Consider the following 23,627-nt stretch of genomic DNA (forward strand, 5'->3'; position numbering starts at 1 on the left):
AGATTTCCTTCCTCCGAGGGGCCCCCTTGTGGATTGGCTCACCTCCTTCCTTCAATTTGCAGCATTTAACAGGCGTTGCACTGAGAGCGGAGAGTCCGTCTGTGACTATCCGGAGCCTCGGGGCTTACACATGAGAAGGGAGAGATGCAGATGGCTCCATTTTTACCAAAATGTTTCAAAATATGGACAGAATGTGAAGAATCTGGAACCACAGGCCAGATCACTTCTTGCAGGCGGTATTGCTCTGTGCTGAGCCAGGGGACGCAGGGCCACCCTGGGGTGCCAGGACCTTTCTGAGGCGCCCAGCTCCGTCCGATCCCAGGCGTGTTTCAACCCGTAAGTGAACCCCAGGGCCCCTGTGTGCGTGCCCTTTCCTGGCACAGAGCTGGCCGTGTGCACTCCAAGAAGAGCCCGCTTACGATGGCCCGACGGTCACTTACATGGACAGCACGTCTCAAGCCAGGATGAGCAAAGGAAAAAGCGATTCCAGCAAAAAGCCTTTGTCTCCTGACCGGGCCAGAGAGACGCCTGTGGGGGAGGCCTGGCCTGGTGGGCCCTGTGCACCCAGGTGTCTGAACACCCGGCCTCCCTCCGCTGAGGCCTCCCCGCCAGGCCTGCTGCCCCTGACGCTTGGATGGTCCGTGTCTGTCCGACCTGGAGGCCACATCTGATTCCCGGGACCATCAGGGGGCGCCACCGGTGCTGGGAGAAGGCGGGGCGTCCGCTCACCTACCTTCACGGCACTGAAGCAGAGGGCGTGCAGCGCCGTGGCGGCGGCCGCGCTCCGGGCCACACTGCAGATGGCCGACGTCATCCCAGAAACAGCTGGAACACAAGCAGCAACAGGCCTTCCTAGACCGCGGTCCCCACAGCCAGGGCGCGGGGTCAGGGCGCAGGGGAAGGCTGTGTGTTCAGGCATCGGTGCCTGGTCTGAGTCTCACCTGCTCGGCACAGAGGCCCCAGGAAGGGGCAGCCACACGTGCCTGCACAGGGGCACACCAAGCAAACGCGCAATGGCACAGCCCACGCTCGCGTTCACACGCTCCCGGACGTGGCCAAACGCACACGCGCCACCCTGACACCCACTCACTCTCGTTCACACACATCCCAGCGCGTGGATTCTCCGAGGAATGGCCAGCGGGGCCCCCAGCCCCCTCCACGGCTCCGAGAGCCCACCCCTCCCTGGTTTCTGCCTGGCTGGACCCAGCAAGGTGCGCCCCTCTCAGTTGGGCCTTGACCGAGCCCACCTGAAGCAGGTCAGGCGCTCAGGTCAATGAGAAGCCACCCACCCGTGTCCCGGGAGTTCCAGCCCGAGGCTGCTGGGCCGACCCAGGCACCGGAGGAGGAGGAGGACACGTACCAGAACCGCCGAAGACCAGCATGTCGATTTGTTCCAAAAGGTAAACGCAGAACGTGTTGATCTGCGGGAAGAGGCCCAGGAGGGACATGGCCGGGAAGCAATACAAGAACCCTGCGAGGGCACAGACAGAGGGGCGGTGAGGGGGCGCTGCGCCTGGACCCCGCCGTGGTCCCCCTGCCCACCCACCACGTCCCTCTCCATCGCCCGGGACCCCACAGGCCGTCTAGGCTGAGCCCAGCGTGTGCAGTGGAAGCCAGAGGCTGCTCTGAGGTGGAGCCAGCAGAGAGGCCCCGGCCGCCTGGCCTGAGCGTGACCTCGGGATGCTGGGAGCAGGCTGGCCTTCAGTGACCAGGCGGATGTGGGCTCGAGGCAGACGAGGGTGGGAGAAAGTGGCCCGGGAACGTGACAGGAACATGGAAACCCCAGGGTGGCAGTTAGGGGGGCTCTTCCTGTTGGGGACGGGGGGGGGGGCAACAATCGGAGTCCAGGGGGGGCCCTGCTTTGTGTGTCTGTCCTCGGAGCCCGCGAGTGGCCAAGAGTCCTGAACACTGTAAACGTCCACTGGAGCCCGGCCAGCGTGGCTCAGTGGTTGAGCATCGACCTATGAACCAGGAGGTCAGGGTTCGATTCCTGCTCTGGGCACATGCCCGGGTTGCGGGCTCGATCCCCAGGGTGGGGTGTGCAGGAGGCAGCTGATCCATGATTCTCTCTCATCATTGATGTTTCTATCTCTCTCTCTCCCCTTCCTCTCTGAAATCAATAAAAAATTATTTAAATAAATAAACAAACAGCGGCTGGAGACTCAGAGTTCAGTCTTGACTCCAGACTCCACAGGGAGCCAGGGAGACTGGTGATGAATTAAGAGACTCCACACACTGACGCGGGGGCACGGAGGGCCGCTCCCCTGGCCATCGCCACGCACTGCATAAAGCATCCATGTGCACAAAGCTTGGCACTCTCTCTCTCTCTCTAAATTCCATTTCCGCCAGGTTTCACAGAACCACGGAAACTCGCGTTAGTAATGCTAGGGCGCATCTGTCCTCCTTGCCGTCTCAGTGTATTGGGTAGAATGTCAATGGAGTTGGATCCTGGTAATCCTCAATAAAACAAAGGAAATTAGATTTGAAACCCAATAAGCCAAACACAGGGATTATGTCTAAACCCTATACATCAACTAGTCAACAGCGGGAGTAGATGCCAGGGGGATAGGGGAGAGGCGGGGGGAAGGGGGGGGGGGCGTTCAGTTATTGCTGAAAAATCGGAAATGCAGGCTTTCCCGGTGAAATGGTAGGAACAGGAGATTTCCGTGTCCTTCTCTCGCTTGCAATGGGTTAAAAGCAAGCACGCGAGGGACGAATCCCTCTTCAGCAGGGCCGAGGGCCGAGAGCTGGGCCAACTTTGTGAGTAAAAGGTGACGTAACGAACGTGGCCATGAAAAGGGGGCCTTCGCTCGGCATGGGGTCACAGTTGGATGCTCACGGTGAATTCGTTGCAATGTTTTCAGTGGCGAGATCTGAACTACCGTCACCGGCCAAATAATGACATTGTGGCCAACAAAGGGCCACATCCGTGACGGTGGTAGAGCCTCCAGCCGAGGTGTGTGGGCTACACTCTGGTGGCCGATGCCATCGCCTGAGGACACTTCTCAGGGCCAATCGCTTCCCTATGTGGCACTTGACGGTACAGCATGGGGCAAAGGCAGGTTTACAGTTGTTGGTAAGGAAAAATTACGCCATGATTAATACATAATAATACAGCCCAGCTGGCGTGGCTCAGGGGTTGAGCGTCCACCTGACCGGGAATCGCACCGTGACCTCCTGGTTCATAGGTCGATGCTCAGCCCCCGAGCCACGCCAGCCGGGATCAAGACCCTTTAGAACGATCCGGCACTGGAGGCTCTGGGGCTCTGGCACCCACGGTCCCCCAAAGGTGGGCAAGCCCAGAGGAGAATGCACAGCTTCGCCCCATACCCTCGTGGGGAAGTCTCTCCCATCGGGGAGTCTCTCAGAAGGGAAATGGAGCCCAGACCCTTGCTCCCCCGCATTCCCGCCCACACACCCCCTCCCCCGGGGGAGGCGCTCACCCAGGAGGAAGTCCCTGGCGGACTGGAGTGACCCCGGGGAGCACAGCTTCAGGCCGTACACGACGTAGGTGGGGGGGTGCCTGGCTTTGGCCCCTGCATCGAGAAGCAAAAGAAGGCCACACAGCACACAAAAATAGATTGGTCTGCTGTATGCAATGATTTGGTTGTGTCCCTAGAAAACAAACACAGTGTCTGGATGGCACCTTTCCTTTTGATTAAGTGACAAAATTCTCACAGTCAATTGCTTAGCTATACTAATAAAAGGGTAGTATGCTAATTAGACCGGACGTTGTCCAGACAACCTTCCGGACAAAGCCACGGTGGCGGGAACAAGGCAGAAGTGGTTAGGGGCGATCAGGCAGGCAGGGGAGAGCAGTTAGGGGGATCCGGCTGGCAGGGGAGAGCAGTTAGGGGGATCAGGCCAGCAGGGGAGAGCAGTTAGAGGCGATCAGGCAGGCAGGCAGAGTAGTTAGGGGTGATCAGGCCAGCAGGCAGGTGAGCGATTAGGAGCCAGCAGTCCCGGATTGCAAGAGGGTGCAGGCCGGGCTGAGGGACCACCCCTCTCCCCAAACCCCCACCCCCATGCACAAATTTCGTGCACCGGGCCTCTAGTACCATGTAAAACAACTTATACCATAAAACACCGCCCCCCCCCCCCGAATAATTTATACACGGGAAACACCAGGAAAGGGGGGGGGGGAAGGATGCTGATTATGTCAAATAAGAATATCAAAAAGCAGGTTTGACCTCATGGATTCTGCAAGCTTACCCGAAATTTTAATTAGCACCTTTGGATACAATCTAGATCTCATTCAGTGCTTTCCTAACAGTGAATTTCTTGCATTGTTCTTCGTGTGCAAGACTAGTTTAAACCGTTAAACTAGTTTAGACCACTAACTTAGGCTACGTGGTCTACGCTGAGCTTCACTGTTAACAGGAAATGGAATTGCGTGTTGTGGGCTTCCTTCTCTGAAAGCGAGACGACGCCCTAGCTCAGGGGTCCTCAAACTACGGCCCACGGGCCACATGCAAATACAAATATTGTATTTGTTCCCGTTTTGTTTTTTTTACTTCAAAGTAAGATATGTGCAGTGTGCATAGGAATTTGTTCATAGTTTTTTTTAAACTATAGTCCGGCCCTCCAACGGTCTGAGGGTCAGTGAACTGGCCCCCTGTTTAAAAAGTTTGAGGACCCCTAGCTGATTTGGCTCCGTGGATAGAGCATCGGCCTGTGGACTGAAGGGTCCCGGGTTGGATTCTGGTCAAGGGCACATGCCCAGGTTGCGGGCTCCATCCCCAGTAGGGGGCTGCAGGAGGCAGCCGATCCACGGTTCTCCCTCATCACTGATGTTTCTCTCTCTCTCTCCCTCTCCCTTCCTCTCTCCCTTAAAATCAATAAAAACATGTATTTTTTAAAAAATGAGGTAGAGAGAATATCTTTGCAATCCATGAACGCCTTTGCGTATAACAAGCAGAGATGAAAGTGATAGGGTTTCAGACGTGAATTTTCAGCCGCTGCCTCGAACGTGTTATATTTAGAAATGCAATTTAAATCGCCGCTGCCGCTGTCATAGCAGCGGCCCTATTCCGAGACCATCCTTTAATAGGAAGGGGGAGGGGGTGGGCTGTCTGTGGGGGCTGGCGAGGCTTGGCCCCGAGTCCCAGCTCGGTCTTCAAGGAATAGCTGCGCGCGTGTGAAATTTCCTTTTGGATCCGCGTAGGGCATAGGTTAATGGGTGTGGGAATACCGTCTCAGCATTAAAAAATGGAAAGCAAAGCCCTGGCCGGTTTGGCTCAGTGGATAGAGTGTCGGCCTGCGGATTGAAGGGTCCCGGGTTCGATTCCAGTCAAGGGCATGTACCTTGGTTTGGGGCATATCCCCAGTAGGGGGTGTGCAGGAGGCAGCTGATGGATGTTTCTCTCTCCCTCCCTTCCTCTCTGTAAAAAATCAATAAACTATATTAAAAAAAAAAAAAAGAAAAGGAAACCAAATCCCAAGTTAAACCCGAATGCGTTTCTCATCGAGCAAAGAGCAGAGTGAACGGGTTGGCACAGAGACCCGCTCGGTGGACAAACGCACCCGCATCTGCGAGGCTGCTCCCAACCGACTCCGCTGAAGGAAAATGTGATGAGGCCGCCCCCTCCCACCTGCCCTGGTGCTCCCTCTCACGAAAAGGTTAAAAATGAGACCTTCGAGGACCTGGAAGCCTTTGGCCGTGAATGAGTGCGAGGCACTGTCTGGGATCGGCCACGTCAACCTCATTTACTGGGCGTGGGAACCCTGTCTTCGCATTTGTCATTTCTGAGACGAAACCCAAGGCTCCCGGAGAGAGAGGCTGCCCTCGCCACCCTCACGCCTCATCTCCCTTCCCGGACGCATCTGGGTCCCCGAACAATTCCGAGAGCACCGCCAGCACACGCACGTGAGTCACCGTTATCTGCCTGGGCCCCTCGGCGCACCTGCTAATAACAGTTCCCTGCTCCCCTTCCTCCTTCCTCCTTCCTCCTTCCTTCTCCTTCCTTCCTCCCTCCCTCCCTCCCTCCCTTCCTCCCTCCTCCCTCCCTCCTCCTCCCTCCCTTCCTCCCTTCCTCCCTTCCTTCCTTCCCAGGCGAATCAATCACCGAAAGCCCCAGGGGGACTGTTTTCATATACATATAAATATATATTGATTTCAGAGGGGAAGGGAGAGGGGGAGAGAGAGAGAAACATCCACGATGAGAGAGAATCATGGACCGGCTGCCTCCTGCACGCCCCTCGCTGGGGATGGAGCCCGCAACCCGGGCCTGTGCCCTGACCGGGAATCACACTGTGACCTCCTGGTTCATAAGTCGACGCTCAACCACTGAGCCACACCAGCCGGCCTCTCTTTTGCCTGCTGAGTAGATCAGCGGTTCTCAACCTGTGGGTCGCGACCCCTTTGGCGGTGGAACGACCCTTTCACAGGGGTCGCCTAAGACCATCCTGCAGATCAGATATTTACATGACGATTCATCACAGTAGCAACATGACAGTGATGAAGTAGCCACGAAAAATAATTGTATGGTTGGGTCACAACATGAGGAACTGTATTTAAAGGGCCAGAAGGTTGAGAACCACTGGAGTAGATACTGGCCACTCCCTGTCTCCAACCCACGCAGACAAGACAAGCAACGTGTCTCCCCGGACACTTACGTGGATGGGCGAGGCGGGGTCGGGCTGGACGCTCTGGAACACAAATCAGAAGGGGCTGTGTCAGCACCTCTCGGGCTCCCGCGCACAGTGGGGGGGGGGGGTTCGGGGGGCGGGGGGCTTGCCTTGAGCAGGGAGTACTGGCAGCTGGCCATCACCAGGCAGAATAGAAGCACCCACAGGTCTTTGCAGAAGCCGCGGCTCAGCGTCACAAAGCCCAGCAGCGACACCAGGACGACGAGCGAGACCGCCAGCACGTTCTCCTTGACGTCCTCCGTCCTGCGCGGGGCGGGGAGGTACAAGCAGAGGGGGGACACGGTGGGCGTGTCTGTCTGTCGCCAGGGAACCCCGCGTGCTCCAGGCAGACAGAACCCCGCCAGCCGGGCAGCTCTCTCCGCGCCTTCACACCTGCCGACAAGGCTTCAAGTTTCTTTCTCTCTTTTTTTAACACGATCGTAACTTTAAAAAAGAATCTTTATTGTTGAAAGTATTACTTATGTGCCCTTTCCCCTGCATGGACCCCTCTAGCCTGCCCCTGTTTCTTTCTTTCTTTACAAACACAATTTTAACCCCCGATTTCTCTCATTGAAAAGAATGAAGAATAAGCCCATTCGGTCTCCTTGGCCACTAGAGAGGGTTTCCTGGGAGAACTACCTGCTCCTCCCACAACAGCGCAATGCGTCCTGGTTCATAGGTCGACGCTCAACCACTGAGCCACACTGGCCGGGCCGGCTCATGTCTCCCATTTTAATTGCTAAGCGACCTTGTCTGTCCTTGTCCGGATCTCACTGCTCTGACAGGTTTGCAGCACAGACGTGTGCGACCTGAACGTGTTCCCGAGAACCTCAGCGGCTGTGTCCCCCTGACAGGCGTGCACATGCGCCCGGCCACGCACCCGCAAGCTCGGCCCCTTACCGGTCCAGCAGCGCCAGCAGGGCCAGGCGGTCGTACCAGACCTTGATCCACTTGCCGGGGAAAATGAGGAACTTGTAGAACTGATCGCGGTTGAACTTCCCTGGGGCCGAAGAGCAGGACAAGGCTTCCAGGTCCTGACTCTGGTGCTGCCGGACCCGGAGAGAAGAGAGAGACGGTTCACACCGACTTGGGGCTGCCGTAGAGGCATCTCATCATTTAAGAGAACGAAAGGCAGATGCTCACGTTCTGGGACGTGAACCAACGTCGTTCATAAAGGCGGAGCCCAAAGACAAGGATAATGGTCCGCAAAAGGCCTCTCTCACCCACACACCTCACTGCCATGATGGTGTGCCATTAACTGTGCTACTCACCATATCACAATCCTACTGTTTTATTTATTTTTCTTTCTTTGTTTTAAATATATTTTTATTGATTTCACAGAGGAAGGGGGAGGGAGAGAGAGAGATAGAAACATCCATGATGAGAGAGAATCATGGGTCGGCTGCCTCCTGCACGCCCCCACACTGGGGATCGAGCCCGCAACCCGGGCATGTGCCCTGACCGGGAATCGAACCCTGACCTCCTGGTTCATAGGTCAACGCTCAGCCACTGGGCGATGCCGGCCGGGCTGGCAACACTAAAGCCAAGGAACTGCCCCAAAAGGAAATCCTAGGAACGACCAGAATTCAACAAAAGATCTTAAATGATTTAATTTGTGAAAGGCACGTTATTTAATGTCATGTTGAGATAAACATCCCAATCTTTCTAAGAGTAAAAAGACTTTTATTACCAATGTGTGAGGCCTGATATCAGAAAAATTGAAATTTTTCTAGAAAAAAAAATCTAAACCAGTAAGACAGAAACAGGTGGGGAAATTTAGGCCCTGGTTTAACATGTTTGAACCCCAAATCCACCTGTGATGGGCTCTCATCCAGTAGAGAAGGGTTCAATTTTAGAAAAAAAAACCAAAACAGGCTTCATGGGTTTGTCTGACGAACACGGAGCGGGGGTCCTGGGAGCCTGCACAAGGCTGGCACAGGGACACGAGAACCCGGTGGGCTCAGCCCTGGCATCCGAATGCCGTACGAGAACCTCCCGCAGACACCACAATGGCCACGCTGATTCAGAACCACGAGCGGCAGCCCAGGGCCCAGCTGGGAAAGTGGGGGGACCTCGGTGAGGCCGAGGGACCGGCAGGTGGAGGGAGGGACAGGGAGGACGGAGAGGAGGAAGGAGGAACCCAAACGTACCTCCTCCGACACCTGACGCGTTAAAAACAGACGTCGTTAAAACAGCCCGTGACGGGCACTGCCAGGACTGCGTGTGCCATGAAGAACCAATTAATAGTCGCCCCATTCATTCATTATCGACGAGGAATAAGATGCTCGTACTGCTCAATGTCTCAGGAAACTAGAGACTGTCCTCTTTAAACCTAACGTGTTCCAAAATGCGGCTGCATCGCCGTGTGGGGGTCTCCTGGATGGATGTAGTGACACAGCCATGGCCCAGGGACGTCGCACCCGGGCCAGACCTGCCCGACGCGGCCAGGCATCTCCCCGGAAACGGGGCCCGGACGCCTGCCTCCACGAGGATCCCGAACAGCCGGGGGGACCTACCCGGGGGGCGTCCGGCTGGGTCCTCTGCGCCACCATCAGCAGCAGCTGCTGCTGGAGAGGGCTCACCGAGGCGTCCCCCGAGGAAGGGTCGGGGCTCCCGGAGCTGGTGCTGGAGGAGCTGGCCGGAGCGTCTCTGGGGGCAAGACAGAAGCTGGGTTACCCTCTCCTGTTGTACGGGGTCACGTCTGTCACACACAGCGCGGGGCGCTGGGGCCCCCCGACGCGGGCAGTGAGGCCAGGGAGGAGGATGGATGTGTGTGTGCAGAGCCTCTTCCGGGACAATCGCCCGGGCTGTCGGGGTGCCTGGGCCCCCAGGGCCGTCTGGGGTGACAGCCTTCGTGTTCTCTATTTTTTTAAATATATTTTTATTGATCTCAGAGAGGAAGGGAGAGGGAGAGAGAGAGAGAAACATCCATGATGAGAGAGAATCATGGATCGGCTGCCTTCTGCACGCCCCCCACTGGGGATCAGGCCCACAACCCGGGCATGTGCCCTGACCAGGAATCGAACCCTGACCTCCTGGTTCATAGGTCGACACTCAACCACTGAGCCACAGCGGCCGGGCAAAAAGGTGCGCTTTTGTATGGGCGGAGCTGGGCCTCACGTTGAAGGTGACGACATCCCACCACACTGTACTCAGGGGGTTTCATCCATCCACGCTTCTCCAAGTAGCAAGTAATCAAAACACCTCTGCTTCTGTCTGTTCCCACTGACGTGGAAATAAACACCTGAAAGGCTTCATCTTCGCCAGATCTCAGAAATCACAGCCCGCCAGCCGAGGGAGGGAGGGGAGGGAGGGAGGGGGGAGGGAGGGGAAGGGATGGAGGGAGGGAGGGGGGAGGGAGGGGAAGGGAGGGGGGGAGGGAGGGAGGGAGGGAGGGCCTCGCTTCCCTTCCGACTCTGTCTTGTGTCTCAAGCTCTCTGTGCAGGGCATCTCAACAAAGCAGGCCCGTTTTGAAACCCCCGGCCTGTTATTTAGACTTTTAGCAGGGATTCTTGTTTTACAGTCTGCAAGCAGCTCTTCTTTCCCAGGTCAGCAGCATCCATCTGTGCCTTTGAGATGGGGGAACGGCAGAGGGGGAGCCGGGCCGCCAGCACGGGGTCTGGGCGCCACCAAGTGGCCGCCGGGGGCTGTGACCACCAGAGCGGAACCCCACTGTGTCAGGGCTTCTTCCCGGGAGGAAGGGGGGGGGCAGAGGAGGCGATTCGGAGGACAGGAGTCTACCCCGAAGCGGCCTCGGACACCTCCCACCCTCACGCCTCCTGCCTGGGTGAAGGCTGAGCCTCGAAGGCGAGAGAGAACAAAGCGAGGACTGCTGGAGGGGGGGGGGGGGGGGTGGAGAAGGCGCTGAGGGCAGCCACGGAAACACAGAGGAGAGGGCACAGCATCGGGGCAGTAGGAACCCCTCAACCGTTCACGGTCATCTTTTTTTTTTTTTTTTAAATATATTCTTATTGATGTCAGAGAGGAAGGGAGAGGGAGAGAGAGAGACAGAAACATCAATGATGACAGAGAATCATGGATCAGCTGCCTCCTGGGGATCGAGCCCGCAACCCAGGCATGCGCCCCGACCAGAATCGAACCTGGGACCCTTCAGTCAGCAGGCCAACGCTCTATCCACTGAGCAACACCAGCCAGGTCAAGAAATTATAATATTAAAAGTGCCTCCTGTACTAGTAAAAACGCTGTAGAGGCCAAAATGCTGGGACACAAGTTAGCAGGGAGGACAGAAGGCACTTCACCACCTCAAAACCCCAGAAAGTGAGCCGTGAGCGTGCTCCGAAGGGCTCCCACCTGCCCGAGATCGGGGTCTCTGCTCTCCGAGGTCACTGGGAACGTGAGTCCCTGCCCTGCCAGCTACCCTCAACCCGGGCGTGTGCCCTGACGGGGAATCGAACCCTGACCTCCTGGTTCACAGGTCGGCGCTCAGCCGCTGGGCCACGCCGGGGCCGGGCTAGGCTTTCCTTTTGTTCACACGAAACCCACACACTTTGGCACCTACCAGTGGCCGAGCACATCCACACCCTCACCTCGGCTACAGTCAGAAGCAGCCACGCGACAGCTCCCAACCCTGAACGCAGAGCGCACTCACCCGGCCGGAGAGAGACCGTCGTGACCTGGTGGCTGGGGCGGGGCAGGGCCATCTTTCTGATTTCCAGACTTTAAATAGCAGGATCTAATTTCTCCTGTAAAAACACAACATGTCGGCAAAGAGTATTACACGCAATGATCTGTATACGGCCCATCTCGGCTTATACCGTTTCCAAGTTAGAGGGGACGCATTTTGAGCTGCTTGAATAAAAACTGCGCCCTGGTCAGTGTGGCTCAGTGGGTTGAGCGTCGCCCCATTACATCCAAAAGGTCACAGGCTCAATTCCGGGTCAAGGGCACTTGCCCGGGTTGTGGGCTCGGTCCCCAGGAGGAGGCGTGCAGGAGGCAGCCCATCGATGTTGCTCTCTCACGTCAATGTTTCTCTCCCTCTCCCTTCCTTTCTCTCTAAAATCAATAAACACATTTTTTTTTTTTTAATTGGCAATCTAGGTCCATTCCTTACACTTCTCCACAGAATGTGCAAGTTAATCCGTCTTGTTGTACTTCTCTGATCATCATGCTTAGGCAAACCTGACGCCGGTGACTGATCCGTTGCTTCTGATTAATCTGTACCATCTCTTAATTCACTTTTACGTATTCCCATCGTGCGTTTTGTGTATGTTCTCTCCATGTGTCAGTATGTTCTGTGCACGCTGGAGCTCGGTGTATTTTTTGGATCATGTGCAAAGACAGGCTCGTTAAGCGTGTGGTTTTGATTGGCGGGCCACGTGGGACGTACCTACCTGTGTGTTTTCGGCTGCGCGGCAGCCACTGACTGCCCGGTAAGGAGAAGCAAGAGGCGGGATTATTGTGCCGTTCACCGAGTCTGCTAAAGAGGGTCAGGGTATTGGGGTGCGCACATCAGCTCGCTTTGCAAAGGGTCTCTCCCCAGAAGAGGTTTTAGGGTTCCTTCTCCAGGTGACGCGGGAATATAATTAACCTTGTTGGGAGCAGCTGGAGTGCAGACGGGAGCGCTGGGCCTCGACGTGAGGGGTCCTCCCACCAAGAGGAACGTTAGCCATGACAGCCGCTGCCCTCAGGGCTGTGACAAGCACCTCAAACTGTAAATCACTGCTCTAGAGATCAGGCACCATGTGAGTTATGATGATGGAGAGGGAGAGAGAGACCAGGAATCAAACCGTGATCTCCTGGTTCCTAGGTCGACGCTCAACCACTGAGCCACGCTGGCCGGGTTGATCTATTATTCAAACCAGGATCCTTATGAGAGTAAATTACAAGCATTAATTGATCTGTAAGAGACCCAAGCCAGGGCCCATCCTTGAGAAGCCAGGGGCTGTATCACTTACCTACAGAACTTTGAACTTGTCACCTAGTGAGCCTTCCTTCCATCTTCCCTGCCTTCCTTCCTCCCTCCCTCTCTCTCTTCCTCTTTTTTCTTCCTTCCTTCCGTCCTTCCTTCCTTCCTTCTCTTTCTCCCATGTTAAATCCTTTTTATAACAAGGCACCAAAATATATCAAGGCCATATTTTCAACATATATCCAAAACTGCTGACTAGGTCCTGGCCATTGCCTTCCTGGAGTTTATCACTGTGAGGGGGAAATGCCATTAATCGCACAATCGTTAAGTCGGTAAAGAATTACAAGCTGTAAGAGGATCCAAGGAAGATGAGAAGCGGGTGTTCGGGGGACACGAAGCAGGACCCGACCAGGTCCGAGGCGTTCAGGAACCGTTTGCCTGGGGAGCTCTCTGTGGACGTGAGATCTGAAGGGTGGACAGCGCATGGTGGGCGTGGGGACACCGCGAGTGCAAAGGCCCTGGGGCAGGAGAGAGCGTGCCCCGTTCTAAGAACCTTCCATGTGAACAATCGTAGGACTATGTCTCCCTGTTCCCAAGCCTCGTGCTCAGGCCAAGGGACCACGTGGGATCCCACCGAAGCCGCCTGCTTGCCCCTCCCTCCTCACGAGGGACGCGCTCCGAAGGCTCACCGTGCTCGTCGATGAAGACGTGCATGGCGTCCCCGGAGCTCTCCTCTTGCACGGACGTCTCGGGCCCGCTGATGACTTGCAAGACGGAGCTGTCCTGCTGGGACGTGACCCTGTAGATGATCCGTCTCTGCCGGTTGCCCTGGAAACTTAACAGACACGCCAGGTTCAAACGCCGGCAGGAAGGGGACGCCGCCTCGTCCTCGGCAAAGCATGAGAGGGCGCGGCCGGCGAGTGAGGCCGACTCTCGCTGGGCCCCCGTGCGCAGCTAGACAAGAAGCCAGTTCTCCTTACAGGGCCGTGACCTTGGCGGGCTCCATGCGCGCGGGGCTGGGGCTGGCGAGCTCTTGACTCTGCACGTCCGGTTTTCCATGCTTGGCGCCGCGTCCACTTTCCAGGATTTCGTTCTTCCTCTCCTGGGAGCCGTTATCTGCAAAGCATGGCTTGACGTGTTCATGTAAGATTGAATGAGAAGTTCACGTGCAAGCACATGGAAATAAGTTACCCAAACCGAAACGAAGGGTAGAGAGAAAATCTAAATGGCTCCTGTGAATTCAGAGGGCGTTTAAATATGCCTTTTGCCCTAACCAGTTTGGCTCAGTGGATAGAGCATCGGCCTGCAGACTCAAGGGTCCCGGGTTCGATTCTGGTCAAGGGCATGTACCTTGGTTGCGGGCACATCTCCAGTGGGGAGTGTGCAGGAGGCAGCTGATCGATGTTTCTCTCTCATCGATGTTTCTAAATCTCTATCCCTCTCCCTTCCTCTCTGTAAAAAATCAATAAAATACATTTTAAAAAATAAATAAATAAATATGCCTTTGGTTGACTACGTAAATACCTAAACCAGCGGTTCTCAACCTGTGGGTTGTGACCCCTTTGGCGGTCGAACGACCCTTTCACAGGGGTCGCCTAAGACCATCCTGCATCTCAGATATTTCCATGACGATTCATCACAGTAGCAACATGACAGTGATGAAGTAGCGACGAAAATAATTTTATGGTTGGGGGTCACAACATGAGGAGCCGTATTCAAAGGGCCAGAAGGTTGAGAACCACTGAAATGTATCTGAAAACAGCGTATGTGTGAGAGGCATGATGTAGACGTCGCCAAGCACATCTGCTTCCCGGGCAGATGATGCAGGGACGCCCTTGACGTCGCTCCCGGGACCCTGGCTCCTCCGGCTGAGCATCACCCACTCAGGTTCCTCAGGCACAAGTGGGCAGCATCGGCGAAAACCGTCACGTCCACAAACCTGGCCATTCTGGAGCGAGGTCCCATTTCCCATTTTAAAAACGGATCCGTCTTTTCCCCTCACGTGTTCTCCAAATCTAAGCTTCCAAGCTAATGTACACTGGGTCCCTCCAGGAGGCAGGCACTGGTTAGGTGCCGCCGCTCAGGGCCAGCACCTTCAGCAAATCCCAGCACCTGGCGGTGGTCCCACTACGGGCAAAACCAAACCACAGAGGCAGACCCCACGGAGAGACCCCGCCTGCCCCGGGGGTGACTCACCTCCAGGAAGCCCGCCGTCTTTGCCCGGCTCCGGGGGACCACGCCTCCGGCCGGGCGCCCCCACCTTGGCGGTGCTGATCGACTCCAACAGGGAGACAAACTCCAGGAAGTTGGACTCGTTGGGAGTCTGTCCCTCCTTCGCCTCCAGGTCGGACTTGGACGTGGGCATCGCTCTCTCCTTCTCGTGATCAACCTCGGCGGGGCTCCTGCTCAGGAAGACCTCGGTGCCGCTGTCCACGCTGAGCACCCGGGCGTGTCGCTTCTCCTGGCTGCTCTTGCAGGACGAGGGGTCGAGGCTGGCCGGGCCGGCCCTGCCCCGCTCGCCCTCGGGGGGCACTGAGTCACAGGGGCGTCCCGGGGAAGGACTGCGGGCCTCGGTGGCATTGCCCTGGTCCCCGGACTCCCAGCCGGTGGGCTGGGCAGAGGGGGCCTCCACCATCCATCTCTCAGGCGCCCTCTGGTCCCCGTCCTCAGACAGCTCCAGGGTGATGACGGGGACTCTCTGCTCCACGTTTGGGGGACCGGTCCTCCCGGGGCCGACCCCCTGCAGGTGGAGCGAGCTCTCCAGGTCCGTCACGGAGCCCCGGGCGCTGCTCATGGTGATGACGATCTTAATGGGCTCGTGCAGACTCAGCGGGTCTCCGGGCTCAGAGGTGTCAATCAGAGTCACGGCCACCTCTCCCTCGGAGATGTCCCCTTGTAGGTTCAAGGGCGGGTCCACCTGCCGGGTGGGGTCCGCCTGCCGGGAAGCGTCCCCTGGAGGGTGCCCGGGGTTGGTGATGACGGCGTGACACTGCGGCCAGCTGCGGCTCAAGCTCTCCAGCTGCCCCCTGGCCGAGCCCTGGGCATCATTCCCGGGCTCCGGAGTCAGGACTGAATTCTCGCTCCCCCACGGCTGGAAGGAAACCCCTGTCCTCGGGGAGACCTTCTCCTCCAGGCCGCCCTCCGACCGGTGGCGGAGAGGGGGCTGCCCCCTGCCCCCTCCGCCCCTCCCTCTGTCGGCTCTTCCTGCCACGCCTGGCTTCGCTGGGACGGCTGGCAGGGTCCCGGCTCCCGGCACGGGGGCTTTAGAAGGAGGGGAGCTGTCCGTTTTGACGCCAGGTGGGGTGGGTGACACGGGTGCCACAGGCTGGTCTTCTGCCAGGATGACACCTGCCATCAACAACAACAGCAACTTTATTCGCGCTGGAAATGGATGGAGAAGGGCCCGGGCCAAGACCTGACAGCAACAGAACTGAAAACGGCACCAGCGCCAAAGCGAATGGACGCTTATTTGAAAAATGTCACCTTCGCTGGGAAAGTGTTCTTGACATCTCTGTACTGAAAAAATATATAATAATTCAGACTTTGTTTAGCTTCTGCTGTTTTGTGGCCTTGGGAGCCCGGCTGGGACGGGTTAAACTACCTGTTTGGGCCCGGCCACCCTGGCTTGGTGGTTGAGCCAATTTCAAGTCTGAATGTTGATGATACACTTACTCTACGCCTGCTATGATGCGCACTACGGAATGGGGACCGAACTGGAGAAGGGACAGTGAAATATGACCGACACAATGTCACACTTTGGATGCGGACGTGACATGCAGATTCCGATGAGAAATCATTAAAATGAAAAGTAAAAGAAATGAAGCAAAACTAGAACGATGCAGCCTGAGGCAAGGCTCGCATTTCCAATGATTTCACGGGGATCCTCTTTGACGACATTGTTTTTCACTTCGCGGAGGACCGTGCTGTGATAAAATATTAAATGATGACCACAGACACTCTACCTTTGAGATCTTCCACTGTTTCCTGTGCCGGCAGCTCCTAAGTAAAGGAGAGAAGGAAAATCAATACATGACTCAGCTCACTGCCCACTTCCAGGCAGTCAGCAGCCACTGTCCTTCTCGGTGACACTGCTTAAGCCTCCAATAAGATGGACAGCAGAAAAAAAAATGCAAAATCATCCGCATGGAGACACCCACCTACGACGACTGCCCTGTGATAAAAGGGCGTTCTCTAGCGAACGGCCATTCAGTCATCCCTGGGCTGTAAACCAGCAGGGAGGAGGTGCATGCAGGAATGTAGCATAGGCCCTGGCCGGTTTGGCTCAGTGGATAGAGCGTCGGCCTGTGGACTGAAGGGTCCCGGGTTCGATTCCCAATCAGGGCACATGCCCGGGTTGTGGGCTCGATCCCCAGTGTGGGGCGTGCAGGAGGCAGCTGATCATGATTCTCTCTCATCATTGATGTTTCTATCTCTCAATCTCTTCCTCTCTGAAATCAATAAAAATAAAAAATAAAAAAATAATTTTAAAAATTCGCGTTTTCTTTAAAAAAAAAAAAAAGAATGTAGCATACGGAGAAGAAATAATGTCCTACTTTATACTATAGTGACTAGAGCCCAATAAAATTAATCAAGAAAAGGGGTGATTTATGCCTGGCCAGTGTGGCTCATTGGTTGAGCATCGACCTGTGAATCAGGAGGTCACGGTTCAATTCCCGGTCGGGGCACATGTCCGGGTTGCAGGCTCGATCCCAAGTAAGGGGCGTGCAGGGGGCAGCCGATCCATGATTCTCTCTCATCATTGATGTCTCTCTCTCCCTCTCTCCCTTCCTCTCTGAATTCAATAAAAATATATTTTTTTAAAAAGGGTGATTTATTGACCTTCTAACAGACAGGGGAGGATTAAGGTGGAGAGGCGAAGCTGACTCCACGAGAAGGGAGAGGAGAAGAGAGGGGAGTGAAGGTCTGCAATGGGCTCTTCCGGCCAGAGAGGCAGGCCAGGCCGGTGGGTGTTTCCAACACACGACTGGGTGTCTCTCCTATGGTCCCAGCACGGCCCCAGGTCACCTTCTTGCTCCGAGACGGGCTATTCCACAGGCTCAAGGGCCAGGGTTCACAGCGAGGTGCAGGTAAGCTCAATCACAGTGCACGCGCCCAGTCCCGGCGGGCTCCGCACCCGACACCCGAGAAGGGACAGGGAAGCCCACACTCACCAGCAGCCCGGAGGAGCGGTGAGAGCCGGAGTTCTGCCCCTGGGAGCCGCAGCGCAGGGGGGGCGTGCAGCAGTTCCGGTCGGCCTCTCCCTTCTTGCCATTGCTAGTCAGCTGGTTATTGCTAACCCAACAGGAGAAACACAAGGGCAATGAAATTAGCCATCAGCACTATGACACTTTCCGTACTGGTCCCCAGACAATTCTTCCCCAGACTCCATTTCGTCATAATCACTGTATGCAAATTAAGTTTTTAAGACAGAGTAGTAAGCATGACTTTAAAATAAGACATGTGCCTGGCTGGTGCGGCTCAGTGGGTGAGCGTCGACCTGTGAACCAGGAGGTCATGGTTCGATTCCCGCTCAGGGCACAGGCCCGGGTGGCGGGCTCGATCCCCAGTGTGGGGCGTGCAGGAGGCAGGCGATCCATGATTCTCTCTCATCATGGATGTTTCTAGCTCTCTCTCTCCCTCTCCCTTCCTCTCTGAAATCAATAAAAAAATATATATATATTGTAATCAAGACGAAAACATTTAAATGGTGAGCCGATGAGTGAGCCCGCCGTGCTACCTCGGGGCTTTGTGGTTCGGCGTGTGTTCGCTGTGGGTCTCTCTGTGTTTGCTGCACTTCTCTTTCTTTCCGGAGGGCCTCCGCTGAATCGCTTCTCCTTCGTCGAACATGAGGTGGAGGCGGTAGCTGACCAGTTTGATTATTGCGAAGAATACAGTCACTGAACTGCAGTAGAGAAACACCGTGACGGCGTTGGGAGGAAGAGCCTGGAGGAGAGAGAAGAAAGGAGAAGGTCGCTTGCTTATTGGACCGTCGTTCTTTTAAACCTGAAAGCACTTTTGGACTATTTATGGAGCACAAATTGGACAAGATTTCAAAGGATCAATCTTAGAACTTTTCCACCTGCGACACCTGAGGAGAAAGAGCGGCTACCCTTTCGTCCTTTAAAAAAGTCTTTCTTAGCCCTAACCAGGGTGGCTCAGTGGATAGAGCGTCGGCCTGCGGACTCAAGGGTCCCAGGTTCGATTCCGGTCAAGGGCATGTACCTTGGTTGCGGGCACATTCCCCAGTGGGGAGTGTGCAGGAGGCGGCTGATCAATGTTTCTAACTCTCTATCCCTCTCCCTTCCTCTCTGTAAAAAATGAATAAAATGCATTTAAAAAAAAAAATAAGTAAGTCTTTCTTAAAGTTCCTCAGGTTCTGACATAGTCCATGCTGCATTGAAATCAATAAAAATATATTTAATATAAAAAAAAGACTGAACAAGGTTGCACGGTGTGTATGTACCGCATTTTGCTTCTCCATTCATCAGTCAATAGACATTTGGGTTGATTCCACAGGACCTTCTTTCATTTTTTTTTATTTATATAATCTGATGTGAAACTGCTGGATCCTATGGTAATTCAGTTTAATTTTTTTTAAATATATTTTTATTAATTTCAGAGAGGAAGGGAGAGGGAGCGAGAGATAGAAACATCCATGATGAAACAGAATCACTGATCGGCTGCCCCCTGCGTGCCCCCCACTGGGGACCGAGCCCGCAACCTGAGCATGTGCCCCGACCAGAATCGAACCGTGACCTCCTGGTTCATAGGTCGACCATCAACCACTGAGCCACGCCGGCCAGGCCTGTTCAATTTTTCAAGGACCCGCCATACTGTTTCCACATGACTGCACCACTTTATGCCACTTCAGGCTTATTAATAACTGATGGGTATGACTCTCCATCGCTTGAGCAGCCCGGAGAGATCAATGCTGGCTCCCCGAGGACTGGCTATGAAAAGCATGGTGCCCCAGTGAGAATAAACCGCTTCCACGGGGACCAAAGAGGAGTACCCTACTTCAAACCGACAAATAAAGAACCCGGCCGTGGGAGGCCCAGGTCTGCACGGCCAAGGGGCGGCCGGGCCAGGGAGCAACGCCTTTCAGCATCGCCCGCTGCCGCCGCTTCCCGCAAACCCACTGTTTCAGGCAGGTGAGGGCAGGAGGCAGCAAGTTCAGAGTCAAGTGAATGACGGAGAAACTGCAACGGACGGTGCATCTCAAGGTGAGAATAAAGGAGGCCCCCGGAGCTGGGAGGACCAGATTCAAGTTCAGAGAAGGAAAGCGTGGACCACATCCTTCCATGGCAGAAAAACCTAAGGAAAACTAGTTATGGACCCAAATGGGGAGTGGCTAGACTATAGCAGTAACAGCTGCTATACATAGAGCGCTCACTCTATGGCCGGTGCTACGCCAGCAGTGACAGGCTCTCCCACTTTGTTATAATTAGAAACGAAGTGAGTGCTGACAAAGCGAGTCTCTGAGGCTGAACCAAAAAAGGAGAAGTGGGAACAGGGCAAGTCTGGCGGGAAGGAAAGGTGCTACAGCGCCCAGAGGACAGGCTTTCGGTGTGAAAAGCACAGAGGATGTGCCCTGCCTGGGGGCTTGGAGAATGGGAAGGTTCCACCCATTTTTCCCACGGCCCAGCTCTTCCTCTGACCAAGCTGCCAGGGGGATTTTTATTGATCCCCCTCTGAGTGCCTCTACTGTTTTGGGGGTTCATGTGCTCTCGTGTGGAGCAGCTCAGGCAGCACCAGTCGGTGGGAAGGCCAGAGACCTGGACACAGTGGGAACCCCAGGACCTCGGCTAACATTCTCAATTTTCCCCTCATCCTCTAGATGGCCGTGGCCAGGCCCTCTCCCTGGGCGCAGCCGCTAAAGCTATTAAGTAAAACCCATTATCCCCATTTCAGAGGTGATACAACGGAAGAAGTGCCCGGCCAGTGTGGCTCAGTGGTTGAGCATCCACCTATGAACCAGGAGGCCAAGGTTCGATTCCCCATCAGGGCACATGCCCAGGTTGCAGGCTCCATCCCCACTAGGGCGAGTGCAAGAGGCGGCTGATCCATGATTCTCTCTCATCATGGATGTTGCTATCTCTCTCTCCCCTCCTCTCCCTCCCTCTCTGAAATCAATAAAAAAAAAATATTTTTTAAGCAAAAAAACTGAAGAAGTGACGTGACTCACACAAGGTCACACAATTGGTAAACACTAGCCAGGCACCGTCAGAACTCATTCAGGGTCAGGGTCACGGCGGGGTGTCTCTGCCCTAAACCTCCACAGGGACCTGCGTTATCGCAGACAGGTTAAGTACAGACCACATGTAATAAATCAAAGCTTAAATATCTCTGATGACAAATGCATTGTTCAGCCTGTGCAAAAGGACACGAGGCTGATAATAAAATCTAAGTGGAATTCTTTCCAGAGGATCCAAATTGGCTTACTGTTTGGGGGTGTGTATTTCTGTTTTTGTTTAAAAAAAAAAAAATGGAACGCTTCATGAATTTGCATGTCATCCTTGTGCAGGGGCCATGCTAATCTTCTCTGTATCATTCCAGTTTTAGTGTATGTGCTGCCGAAGCGAGCTGGGGTGTGTGTTTTGAGCATTTCTCATACATATAGAGTTTACAGATGCGAATAAATAATTTTCCACAATATCAACCAAAGCTAAGGCAACTCTAGGGCATAGCGCTAAGTACTAATGCAATTTTAACGTACACAGTCCAAGTCCCTACAGTGAATTCTCCCTACAGTGGACTGCCTGGAGGGAGCATGCTCAAGCTAAAATTGTGCAACACCCAGAAAGGTTCCAGGCCCCTCAAATCACAGAACTCCGAGTAAGCCCCGGGTGTCAGCAAGCAGCAAATATCATTTTGGGCCCACGTTCTTGTAAATTGAACAAACCAAAAAAGAAGTTAACAGCCCTAGCCAGTTTGGCTCAGTGGATAGAGCAGGTGGACCAGAGTTTGATTCCGGTCAAGGGCACATACCTCGCTTGCAGGCTCCTCCCCAGCCCGGGCCCTGGTCAGGGTGTGTGCAGGAGGCAACCAATCGATGTGTTTCTCTCACATCGATCGATGTTTCTCTCTGTCTTATTCCTCTCTCTTCCACTCTCCCTAAAAATCAATGGAAAAATATCCTCGCGCGAGGATAACAGCAACGACAAAAAGAGTGTGGCCCTAGATAGGCCAATTACCAGGTCAAACAGCTAATAACTAGCCAAACAGACATTTAAACCAGGTCCGCGTGCAATTCCGGGTCCAGCCAGACAGATCGATGGCGAATGGCATCTCATTTAAGCCCCCAAATAAACACTGTACATCTGGTAGTGTCATTTTTCTCGTTTTTGAGATAAGAAACGGAAAAGTATCCGACAGGGTAAGTAACCCCCAAGGCCACAGAACTCGTGGGAGGTGGACCCACAATTTAACCCAGCAGGTGGACTGCCGAGCCATGGTCAAATTATGTTTTCGGAATAAAACCTTTCAACAGGCACATCGAAATTAGATTCTGGGCACGTAAAGGTCAGTAATTCGTGGGGCTTTTCAAATTAACCGCTGTTTCAAGCAGGTGTCTCCAATGTGCCTCAGAGGGTCATCCAGGTCGTCCCTCAGCGGGCACCCGTTGTGGGAGCCCTACTAAGCCCACAAGCCCCACTACGTGCCGTAACACTTTGCTCAGCACGAACAACGTTAGATGTGCCCGTTGTCCTGTCTGTGCAGGTTTCTCCACACAGTGGTGTGCTAGGTGGAGCCGCTCCCTAACTGAACCTGCCTCCTCAAAGCAAAACGGGAAGGGAGGCGAGTGGGAGAACGTCAACGGCTCAATAGGTCTGAACACTTCATTCTGCCTTTGGGCCACCGTGCAGAATATTTACATCCAACACTGCCCCCCGCCCCCCCCCCCCCAACCAGCCAAGAGGCCCAGCACAGGCCCCGACCCCCCAGCTCCCAGGAGAGGCTGACTCATCCTAACATCCAGCATCACAATCCGTCAGGCCTCCGATGCACCCAAAGTCCTTTCCACCTCTTTTTCTGCCCGTGAGTCCCGGTCCACCTTTTCCCCTGCCCTTTCCCTCCCAAATTCCTGGGGACTTTCCCCATCCCACCTTCTGAGTGTCAGGGCCAGCCCTGTCCATCAGGAGGCAGACCCATCGGTTTGGGTAGCTTTTTCCCTCACCCTGTCTCCCCTCCACCCAGTCTCCCCTCCATCCCGTCCCCTCTCCATCCTGTCTCCCCAGCCTTAGGCCGCCCCCCTCACCAGGTGCAGGGCCAGGGGCAGCAGCAGCAGGAACAGCCACAGGTACAGGTGGCAGCTGTTGGTGAACTTGCTGTGCTCGGGGTCGTGGTACCAGCCCCCGGTGAGCGCGGCCCACACGCCCTGGCGGAGCAGCTGCAGCACCTGGGACCCCATGCCTGCTGCCGGGGGTGGAGGCCCCGCTGCCCGCCGCTCCCAGGCCCAGGGCGCGCTCAGCTCTAACACCAGGGTCGCCGGGCCGCGCCCCCGCCTTCTCCGCAGCCCCCTCCGCCTCCCCGCGCCCCACCACGGAAGCCCGAGCCGCCTTCCTGCCCCGACGCACGGCCTGCGGCGCCGGAACCGGCTGCTGCCGCCGCCGCAGGGCAGGTGAGCGCCATGACCGCAGGAGGAAGGATTTTCCCATGATGCGCCGCGCGGCGGCTGGGAGGATGCTCCAGAGGCTCCGCCCAGCGCCCGCCCAGCGCGCACAGCCCCGCCCAGGGGGAGCCCCTCCTCCTATTCGGGGGCGTGAGGGCGGGGGCGGGCTGGAAGCGGTCCATGGGGAAAGAAGGGACATATGTAATACTTTTTTTTTTCCCCCCCTCATATATTTTATTTTTTACAGAGAGGAAGGGAGAGGGATAGAGAGTTAGAAACATTGATGAGAAAGAAACATCAATTAACTGCCTCCTGCACACCCCCTACTGGGATGTGCCCGCAACCCAGGTACATGCCCTTGCCCTGAATCGAACCTGGGACCCTTCAGTCCACAGGCCGACGCTCTACCCACTGAGCCAAACCGGTTAGGGCTGTAATACTTTTAACAAGGAAGCTTTAAAATAAGTAAATAAGTAAATAAAAATCTATCTCTGGCCCTGGCCGTCTTGGCTCAGTGGATAG

General features: G+C 55.2%; 1 protein-coding gene and 1 non-coding gene across 2 annotated transcripts in view; both read right to left on the reverse strand.

Annotated features, from left to right (window-relative positions):
• Positions 1–23,106, reverse strand: part of PCNX2 (pecanex 2) — a 55,736-nt gene extending 32,630 nt beyond the window's left edge. Inside the window, exons 1-15 of the mRNA XM_036355127.1 lie at positions 22,752–23,106; positions 18,231–18,436; positions 17,665–17,785; positions 16,456–16,492; positions 14,690–15,841; positions 13,474–13,609; positions 13,183–13,328; positions 11,237–11,330; positions 9,144–9,276; positions 7,528–7,673; positions 6,738–6,891; positions 6,616–6,648; positions 3,444–3,615; positions 1,361–1,471; positions 734–825 (exon numbers count right to left, since the gene is read on the reverse strand). Of these exons, the coding sequence (XP_036211020.1) occupies positions 734–825; positions 1,361–1,471; positions 3,444–3,615; positions 6,616–6,648; positions 6,738–6,891; positions 7,528–7,673; positions 9,144–9,276; positions 11,237–11,330; positions 13,183–13,328; positions 13,474–13,609; positions 14,690–15,841; positions 16,456–16,492; positions 17,665–17,785; positions 18,231–18,436; positions 22,752–22,904 (2,886 nt within the window). The 5' untranslated portion in view covers positions 22,905–23,106. The remainder of the gene's footprint in view (positions 1–733; positions 826–1,360; positions 1,472–3,443; positions 3,616–6,615; positions 6,649–6,737; positions 6,892–7,527; positions 7,674–9,143; positions 9,277–11,236; positions 11,331–13,182; positions 13,329–13,473; positions 13,610–14,689; positions 15,842–16,455; positions 16,493–17,664; positions 17,786–18,230; positions 18,437–22,751) is intronic.
• Positions 20,973–21,077, reverse strand: LOC118679000. The gene has a single exon (XR_004975092.1). It is a non-coding gene; the product is annotated as a U6 spliceosomal RNA (small nuclear RNA).
• Positions 23,107–23,627: the final 521 nt, after the last annotated feature.

The sequence above is a fragment of the Myotis myotis genome, unplaced genomic scaffold, assembly GCF_014108235.1.
Source record: "Myotis myotis isolate mMyoMyo1 unplaced genomic scaffold, mMyoMyo1.p scaffold_m19_p_21, whole genome shotgun sequence".
Lineage (NCBI taxonomy): Eukaryota > Metazoa > Chordata > Mammalia > Chiroptera > Vespertilionidae > Myotis > Myotis myotis.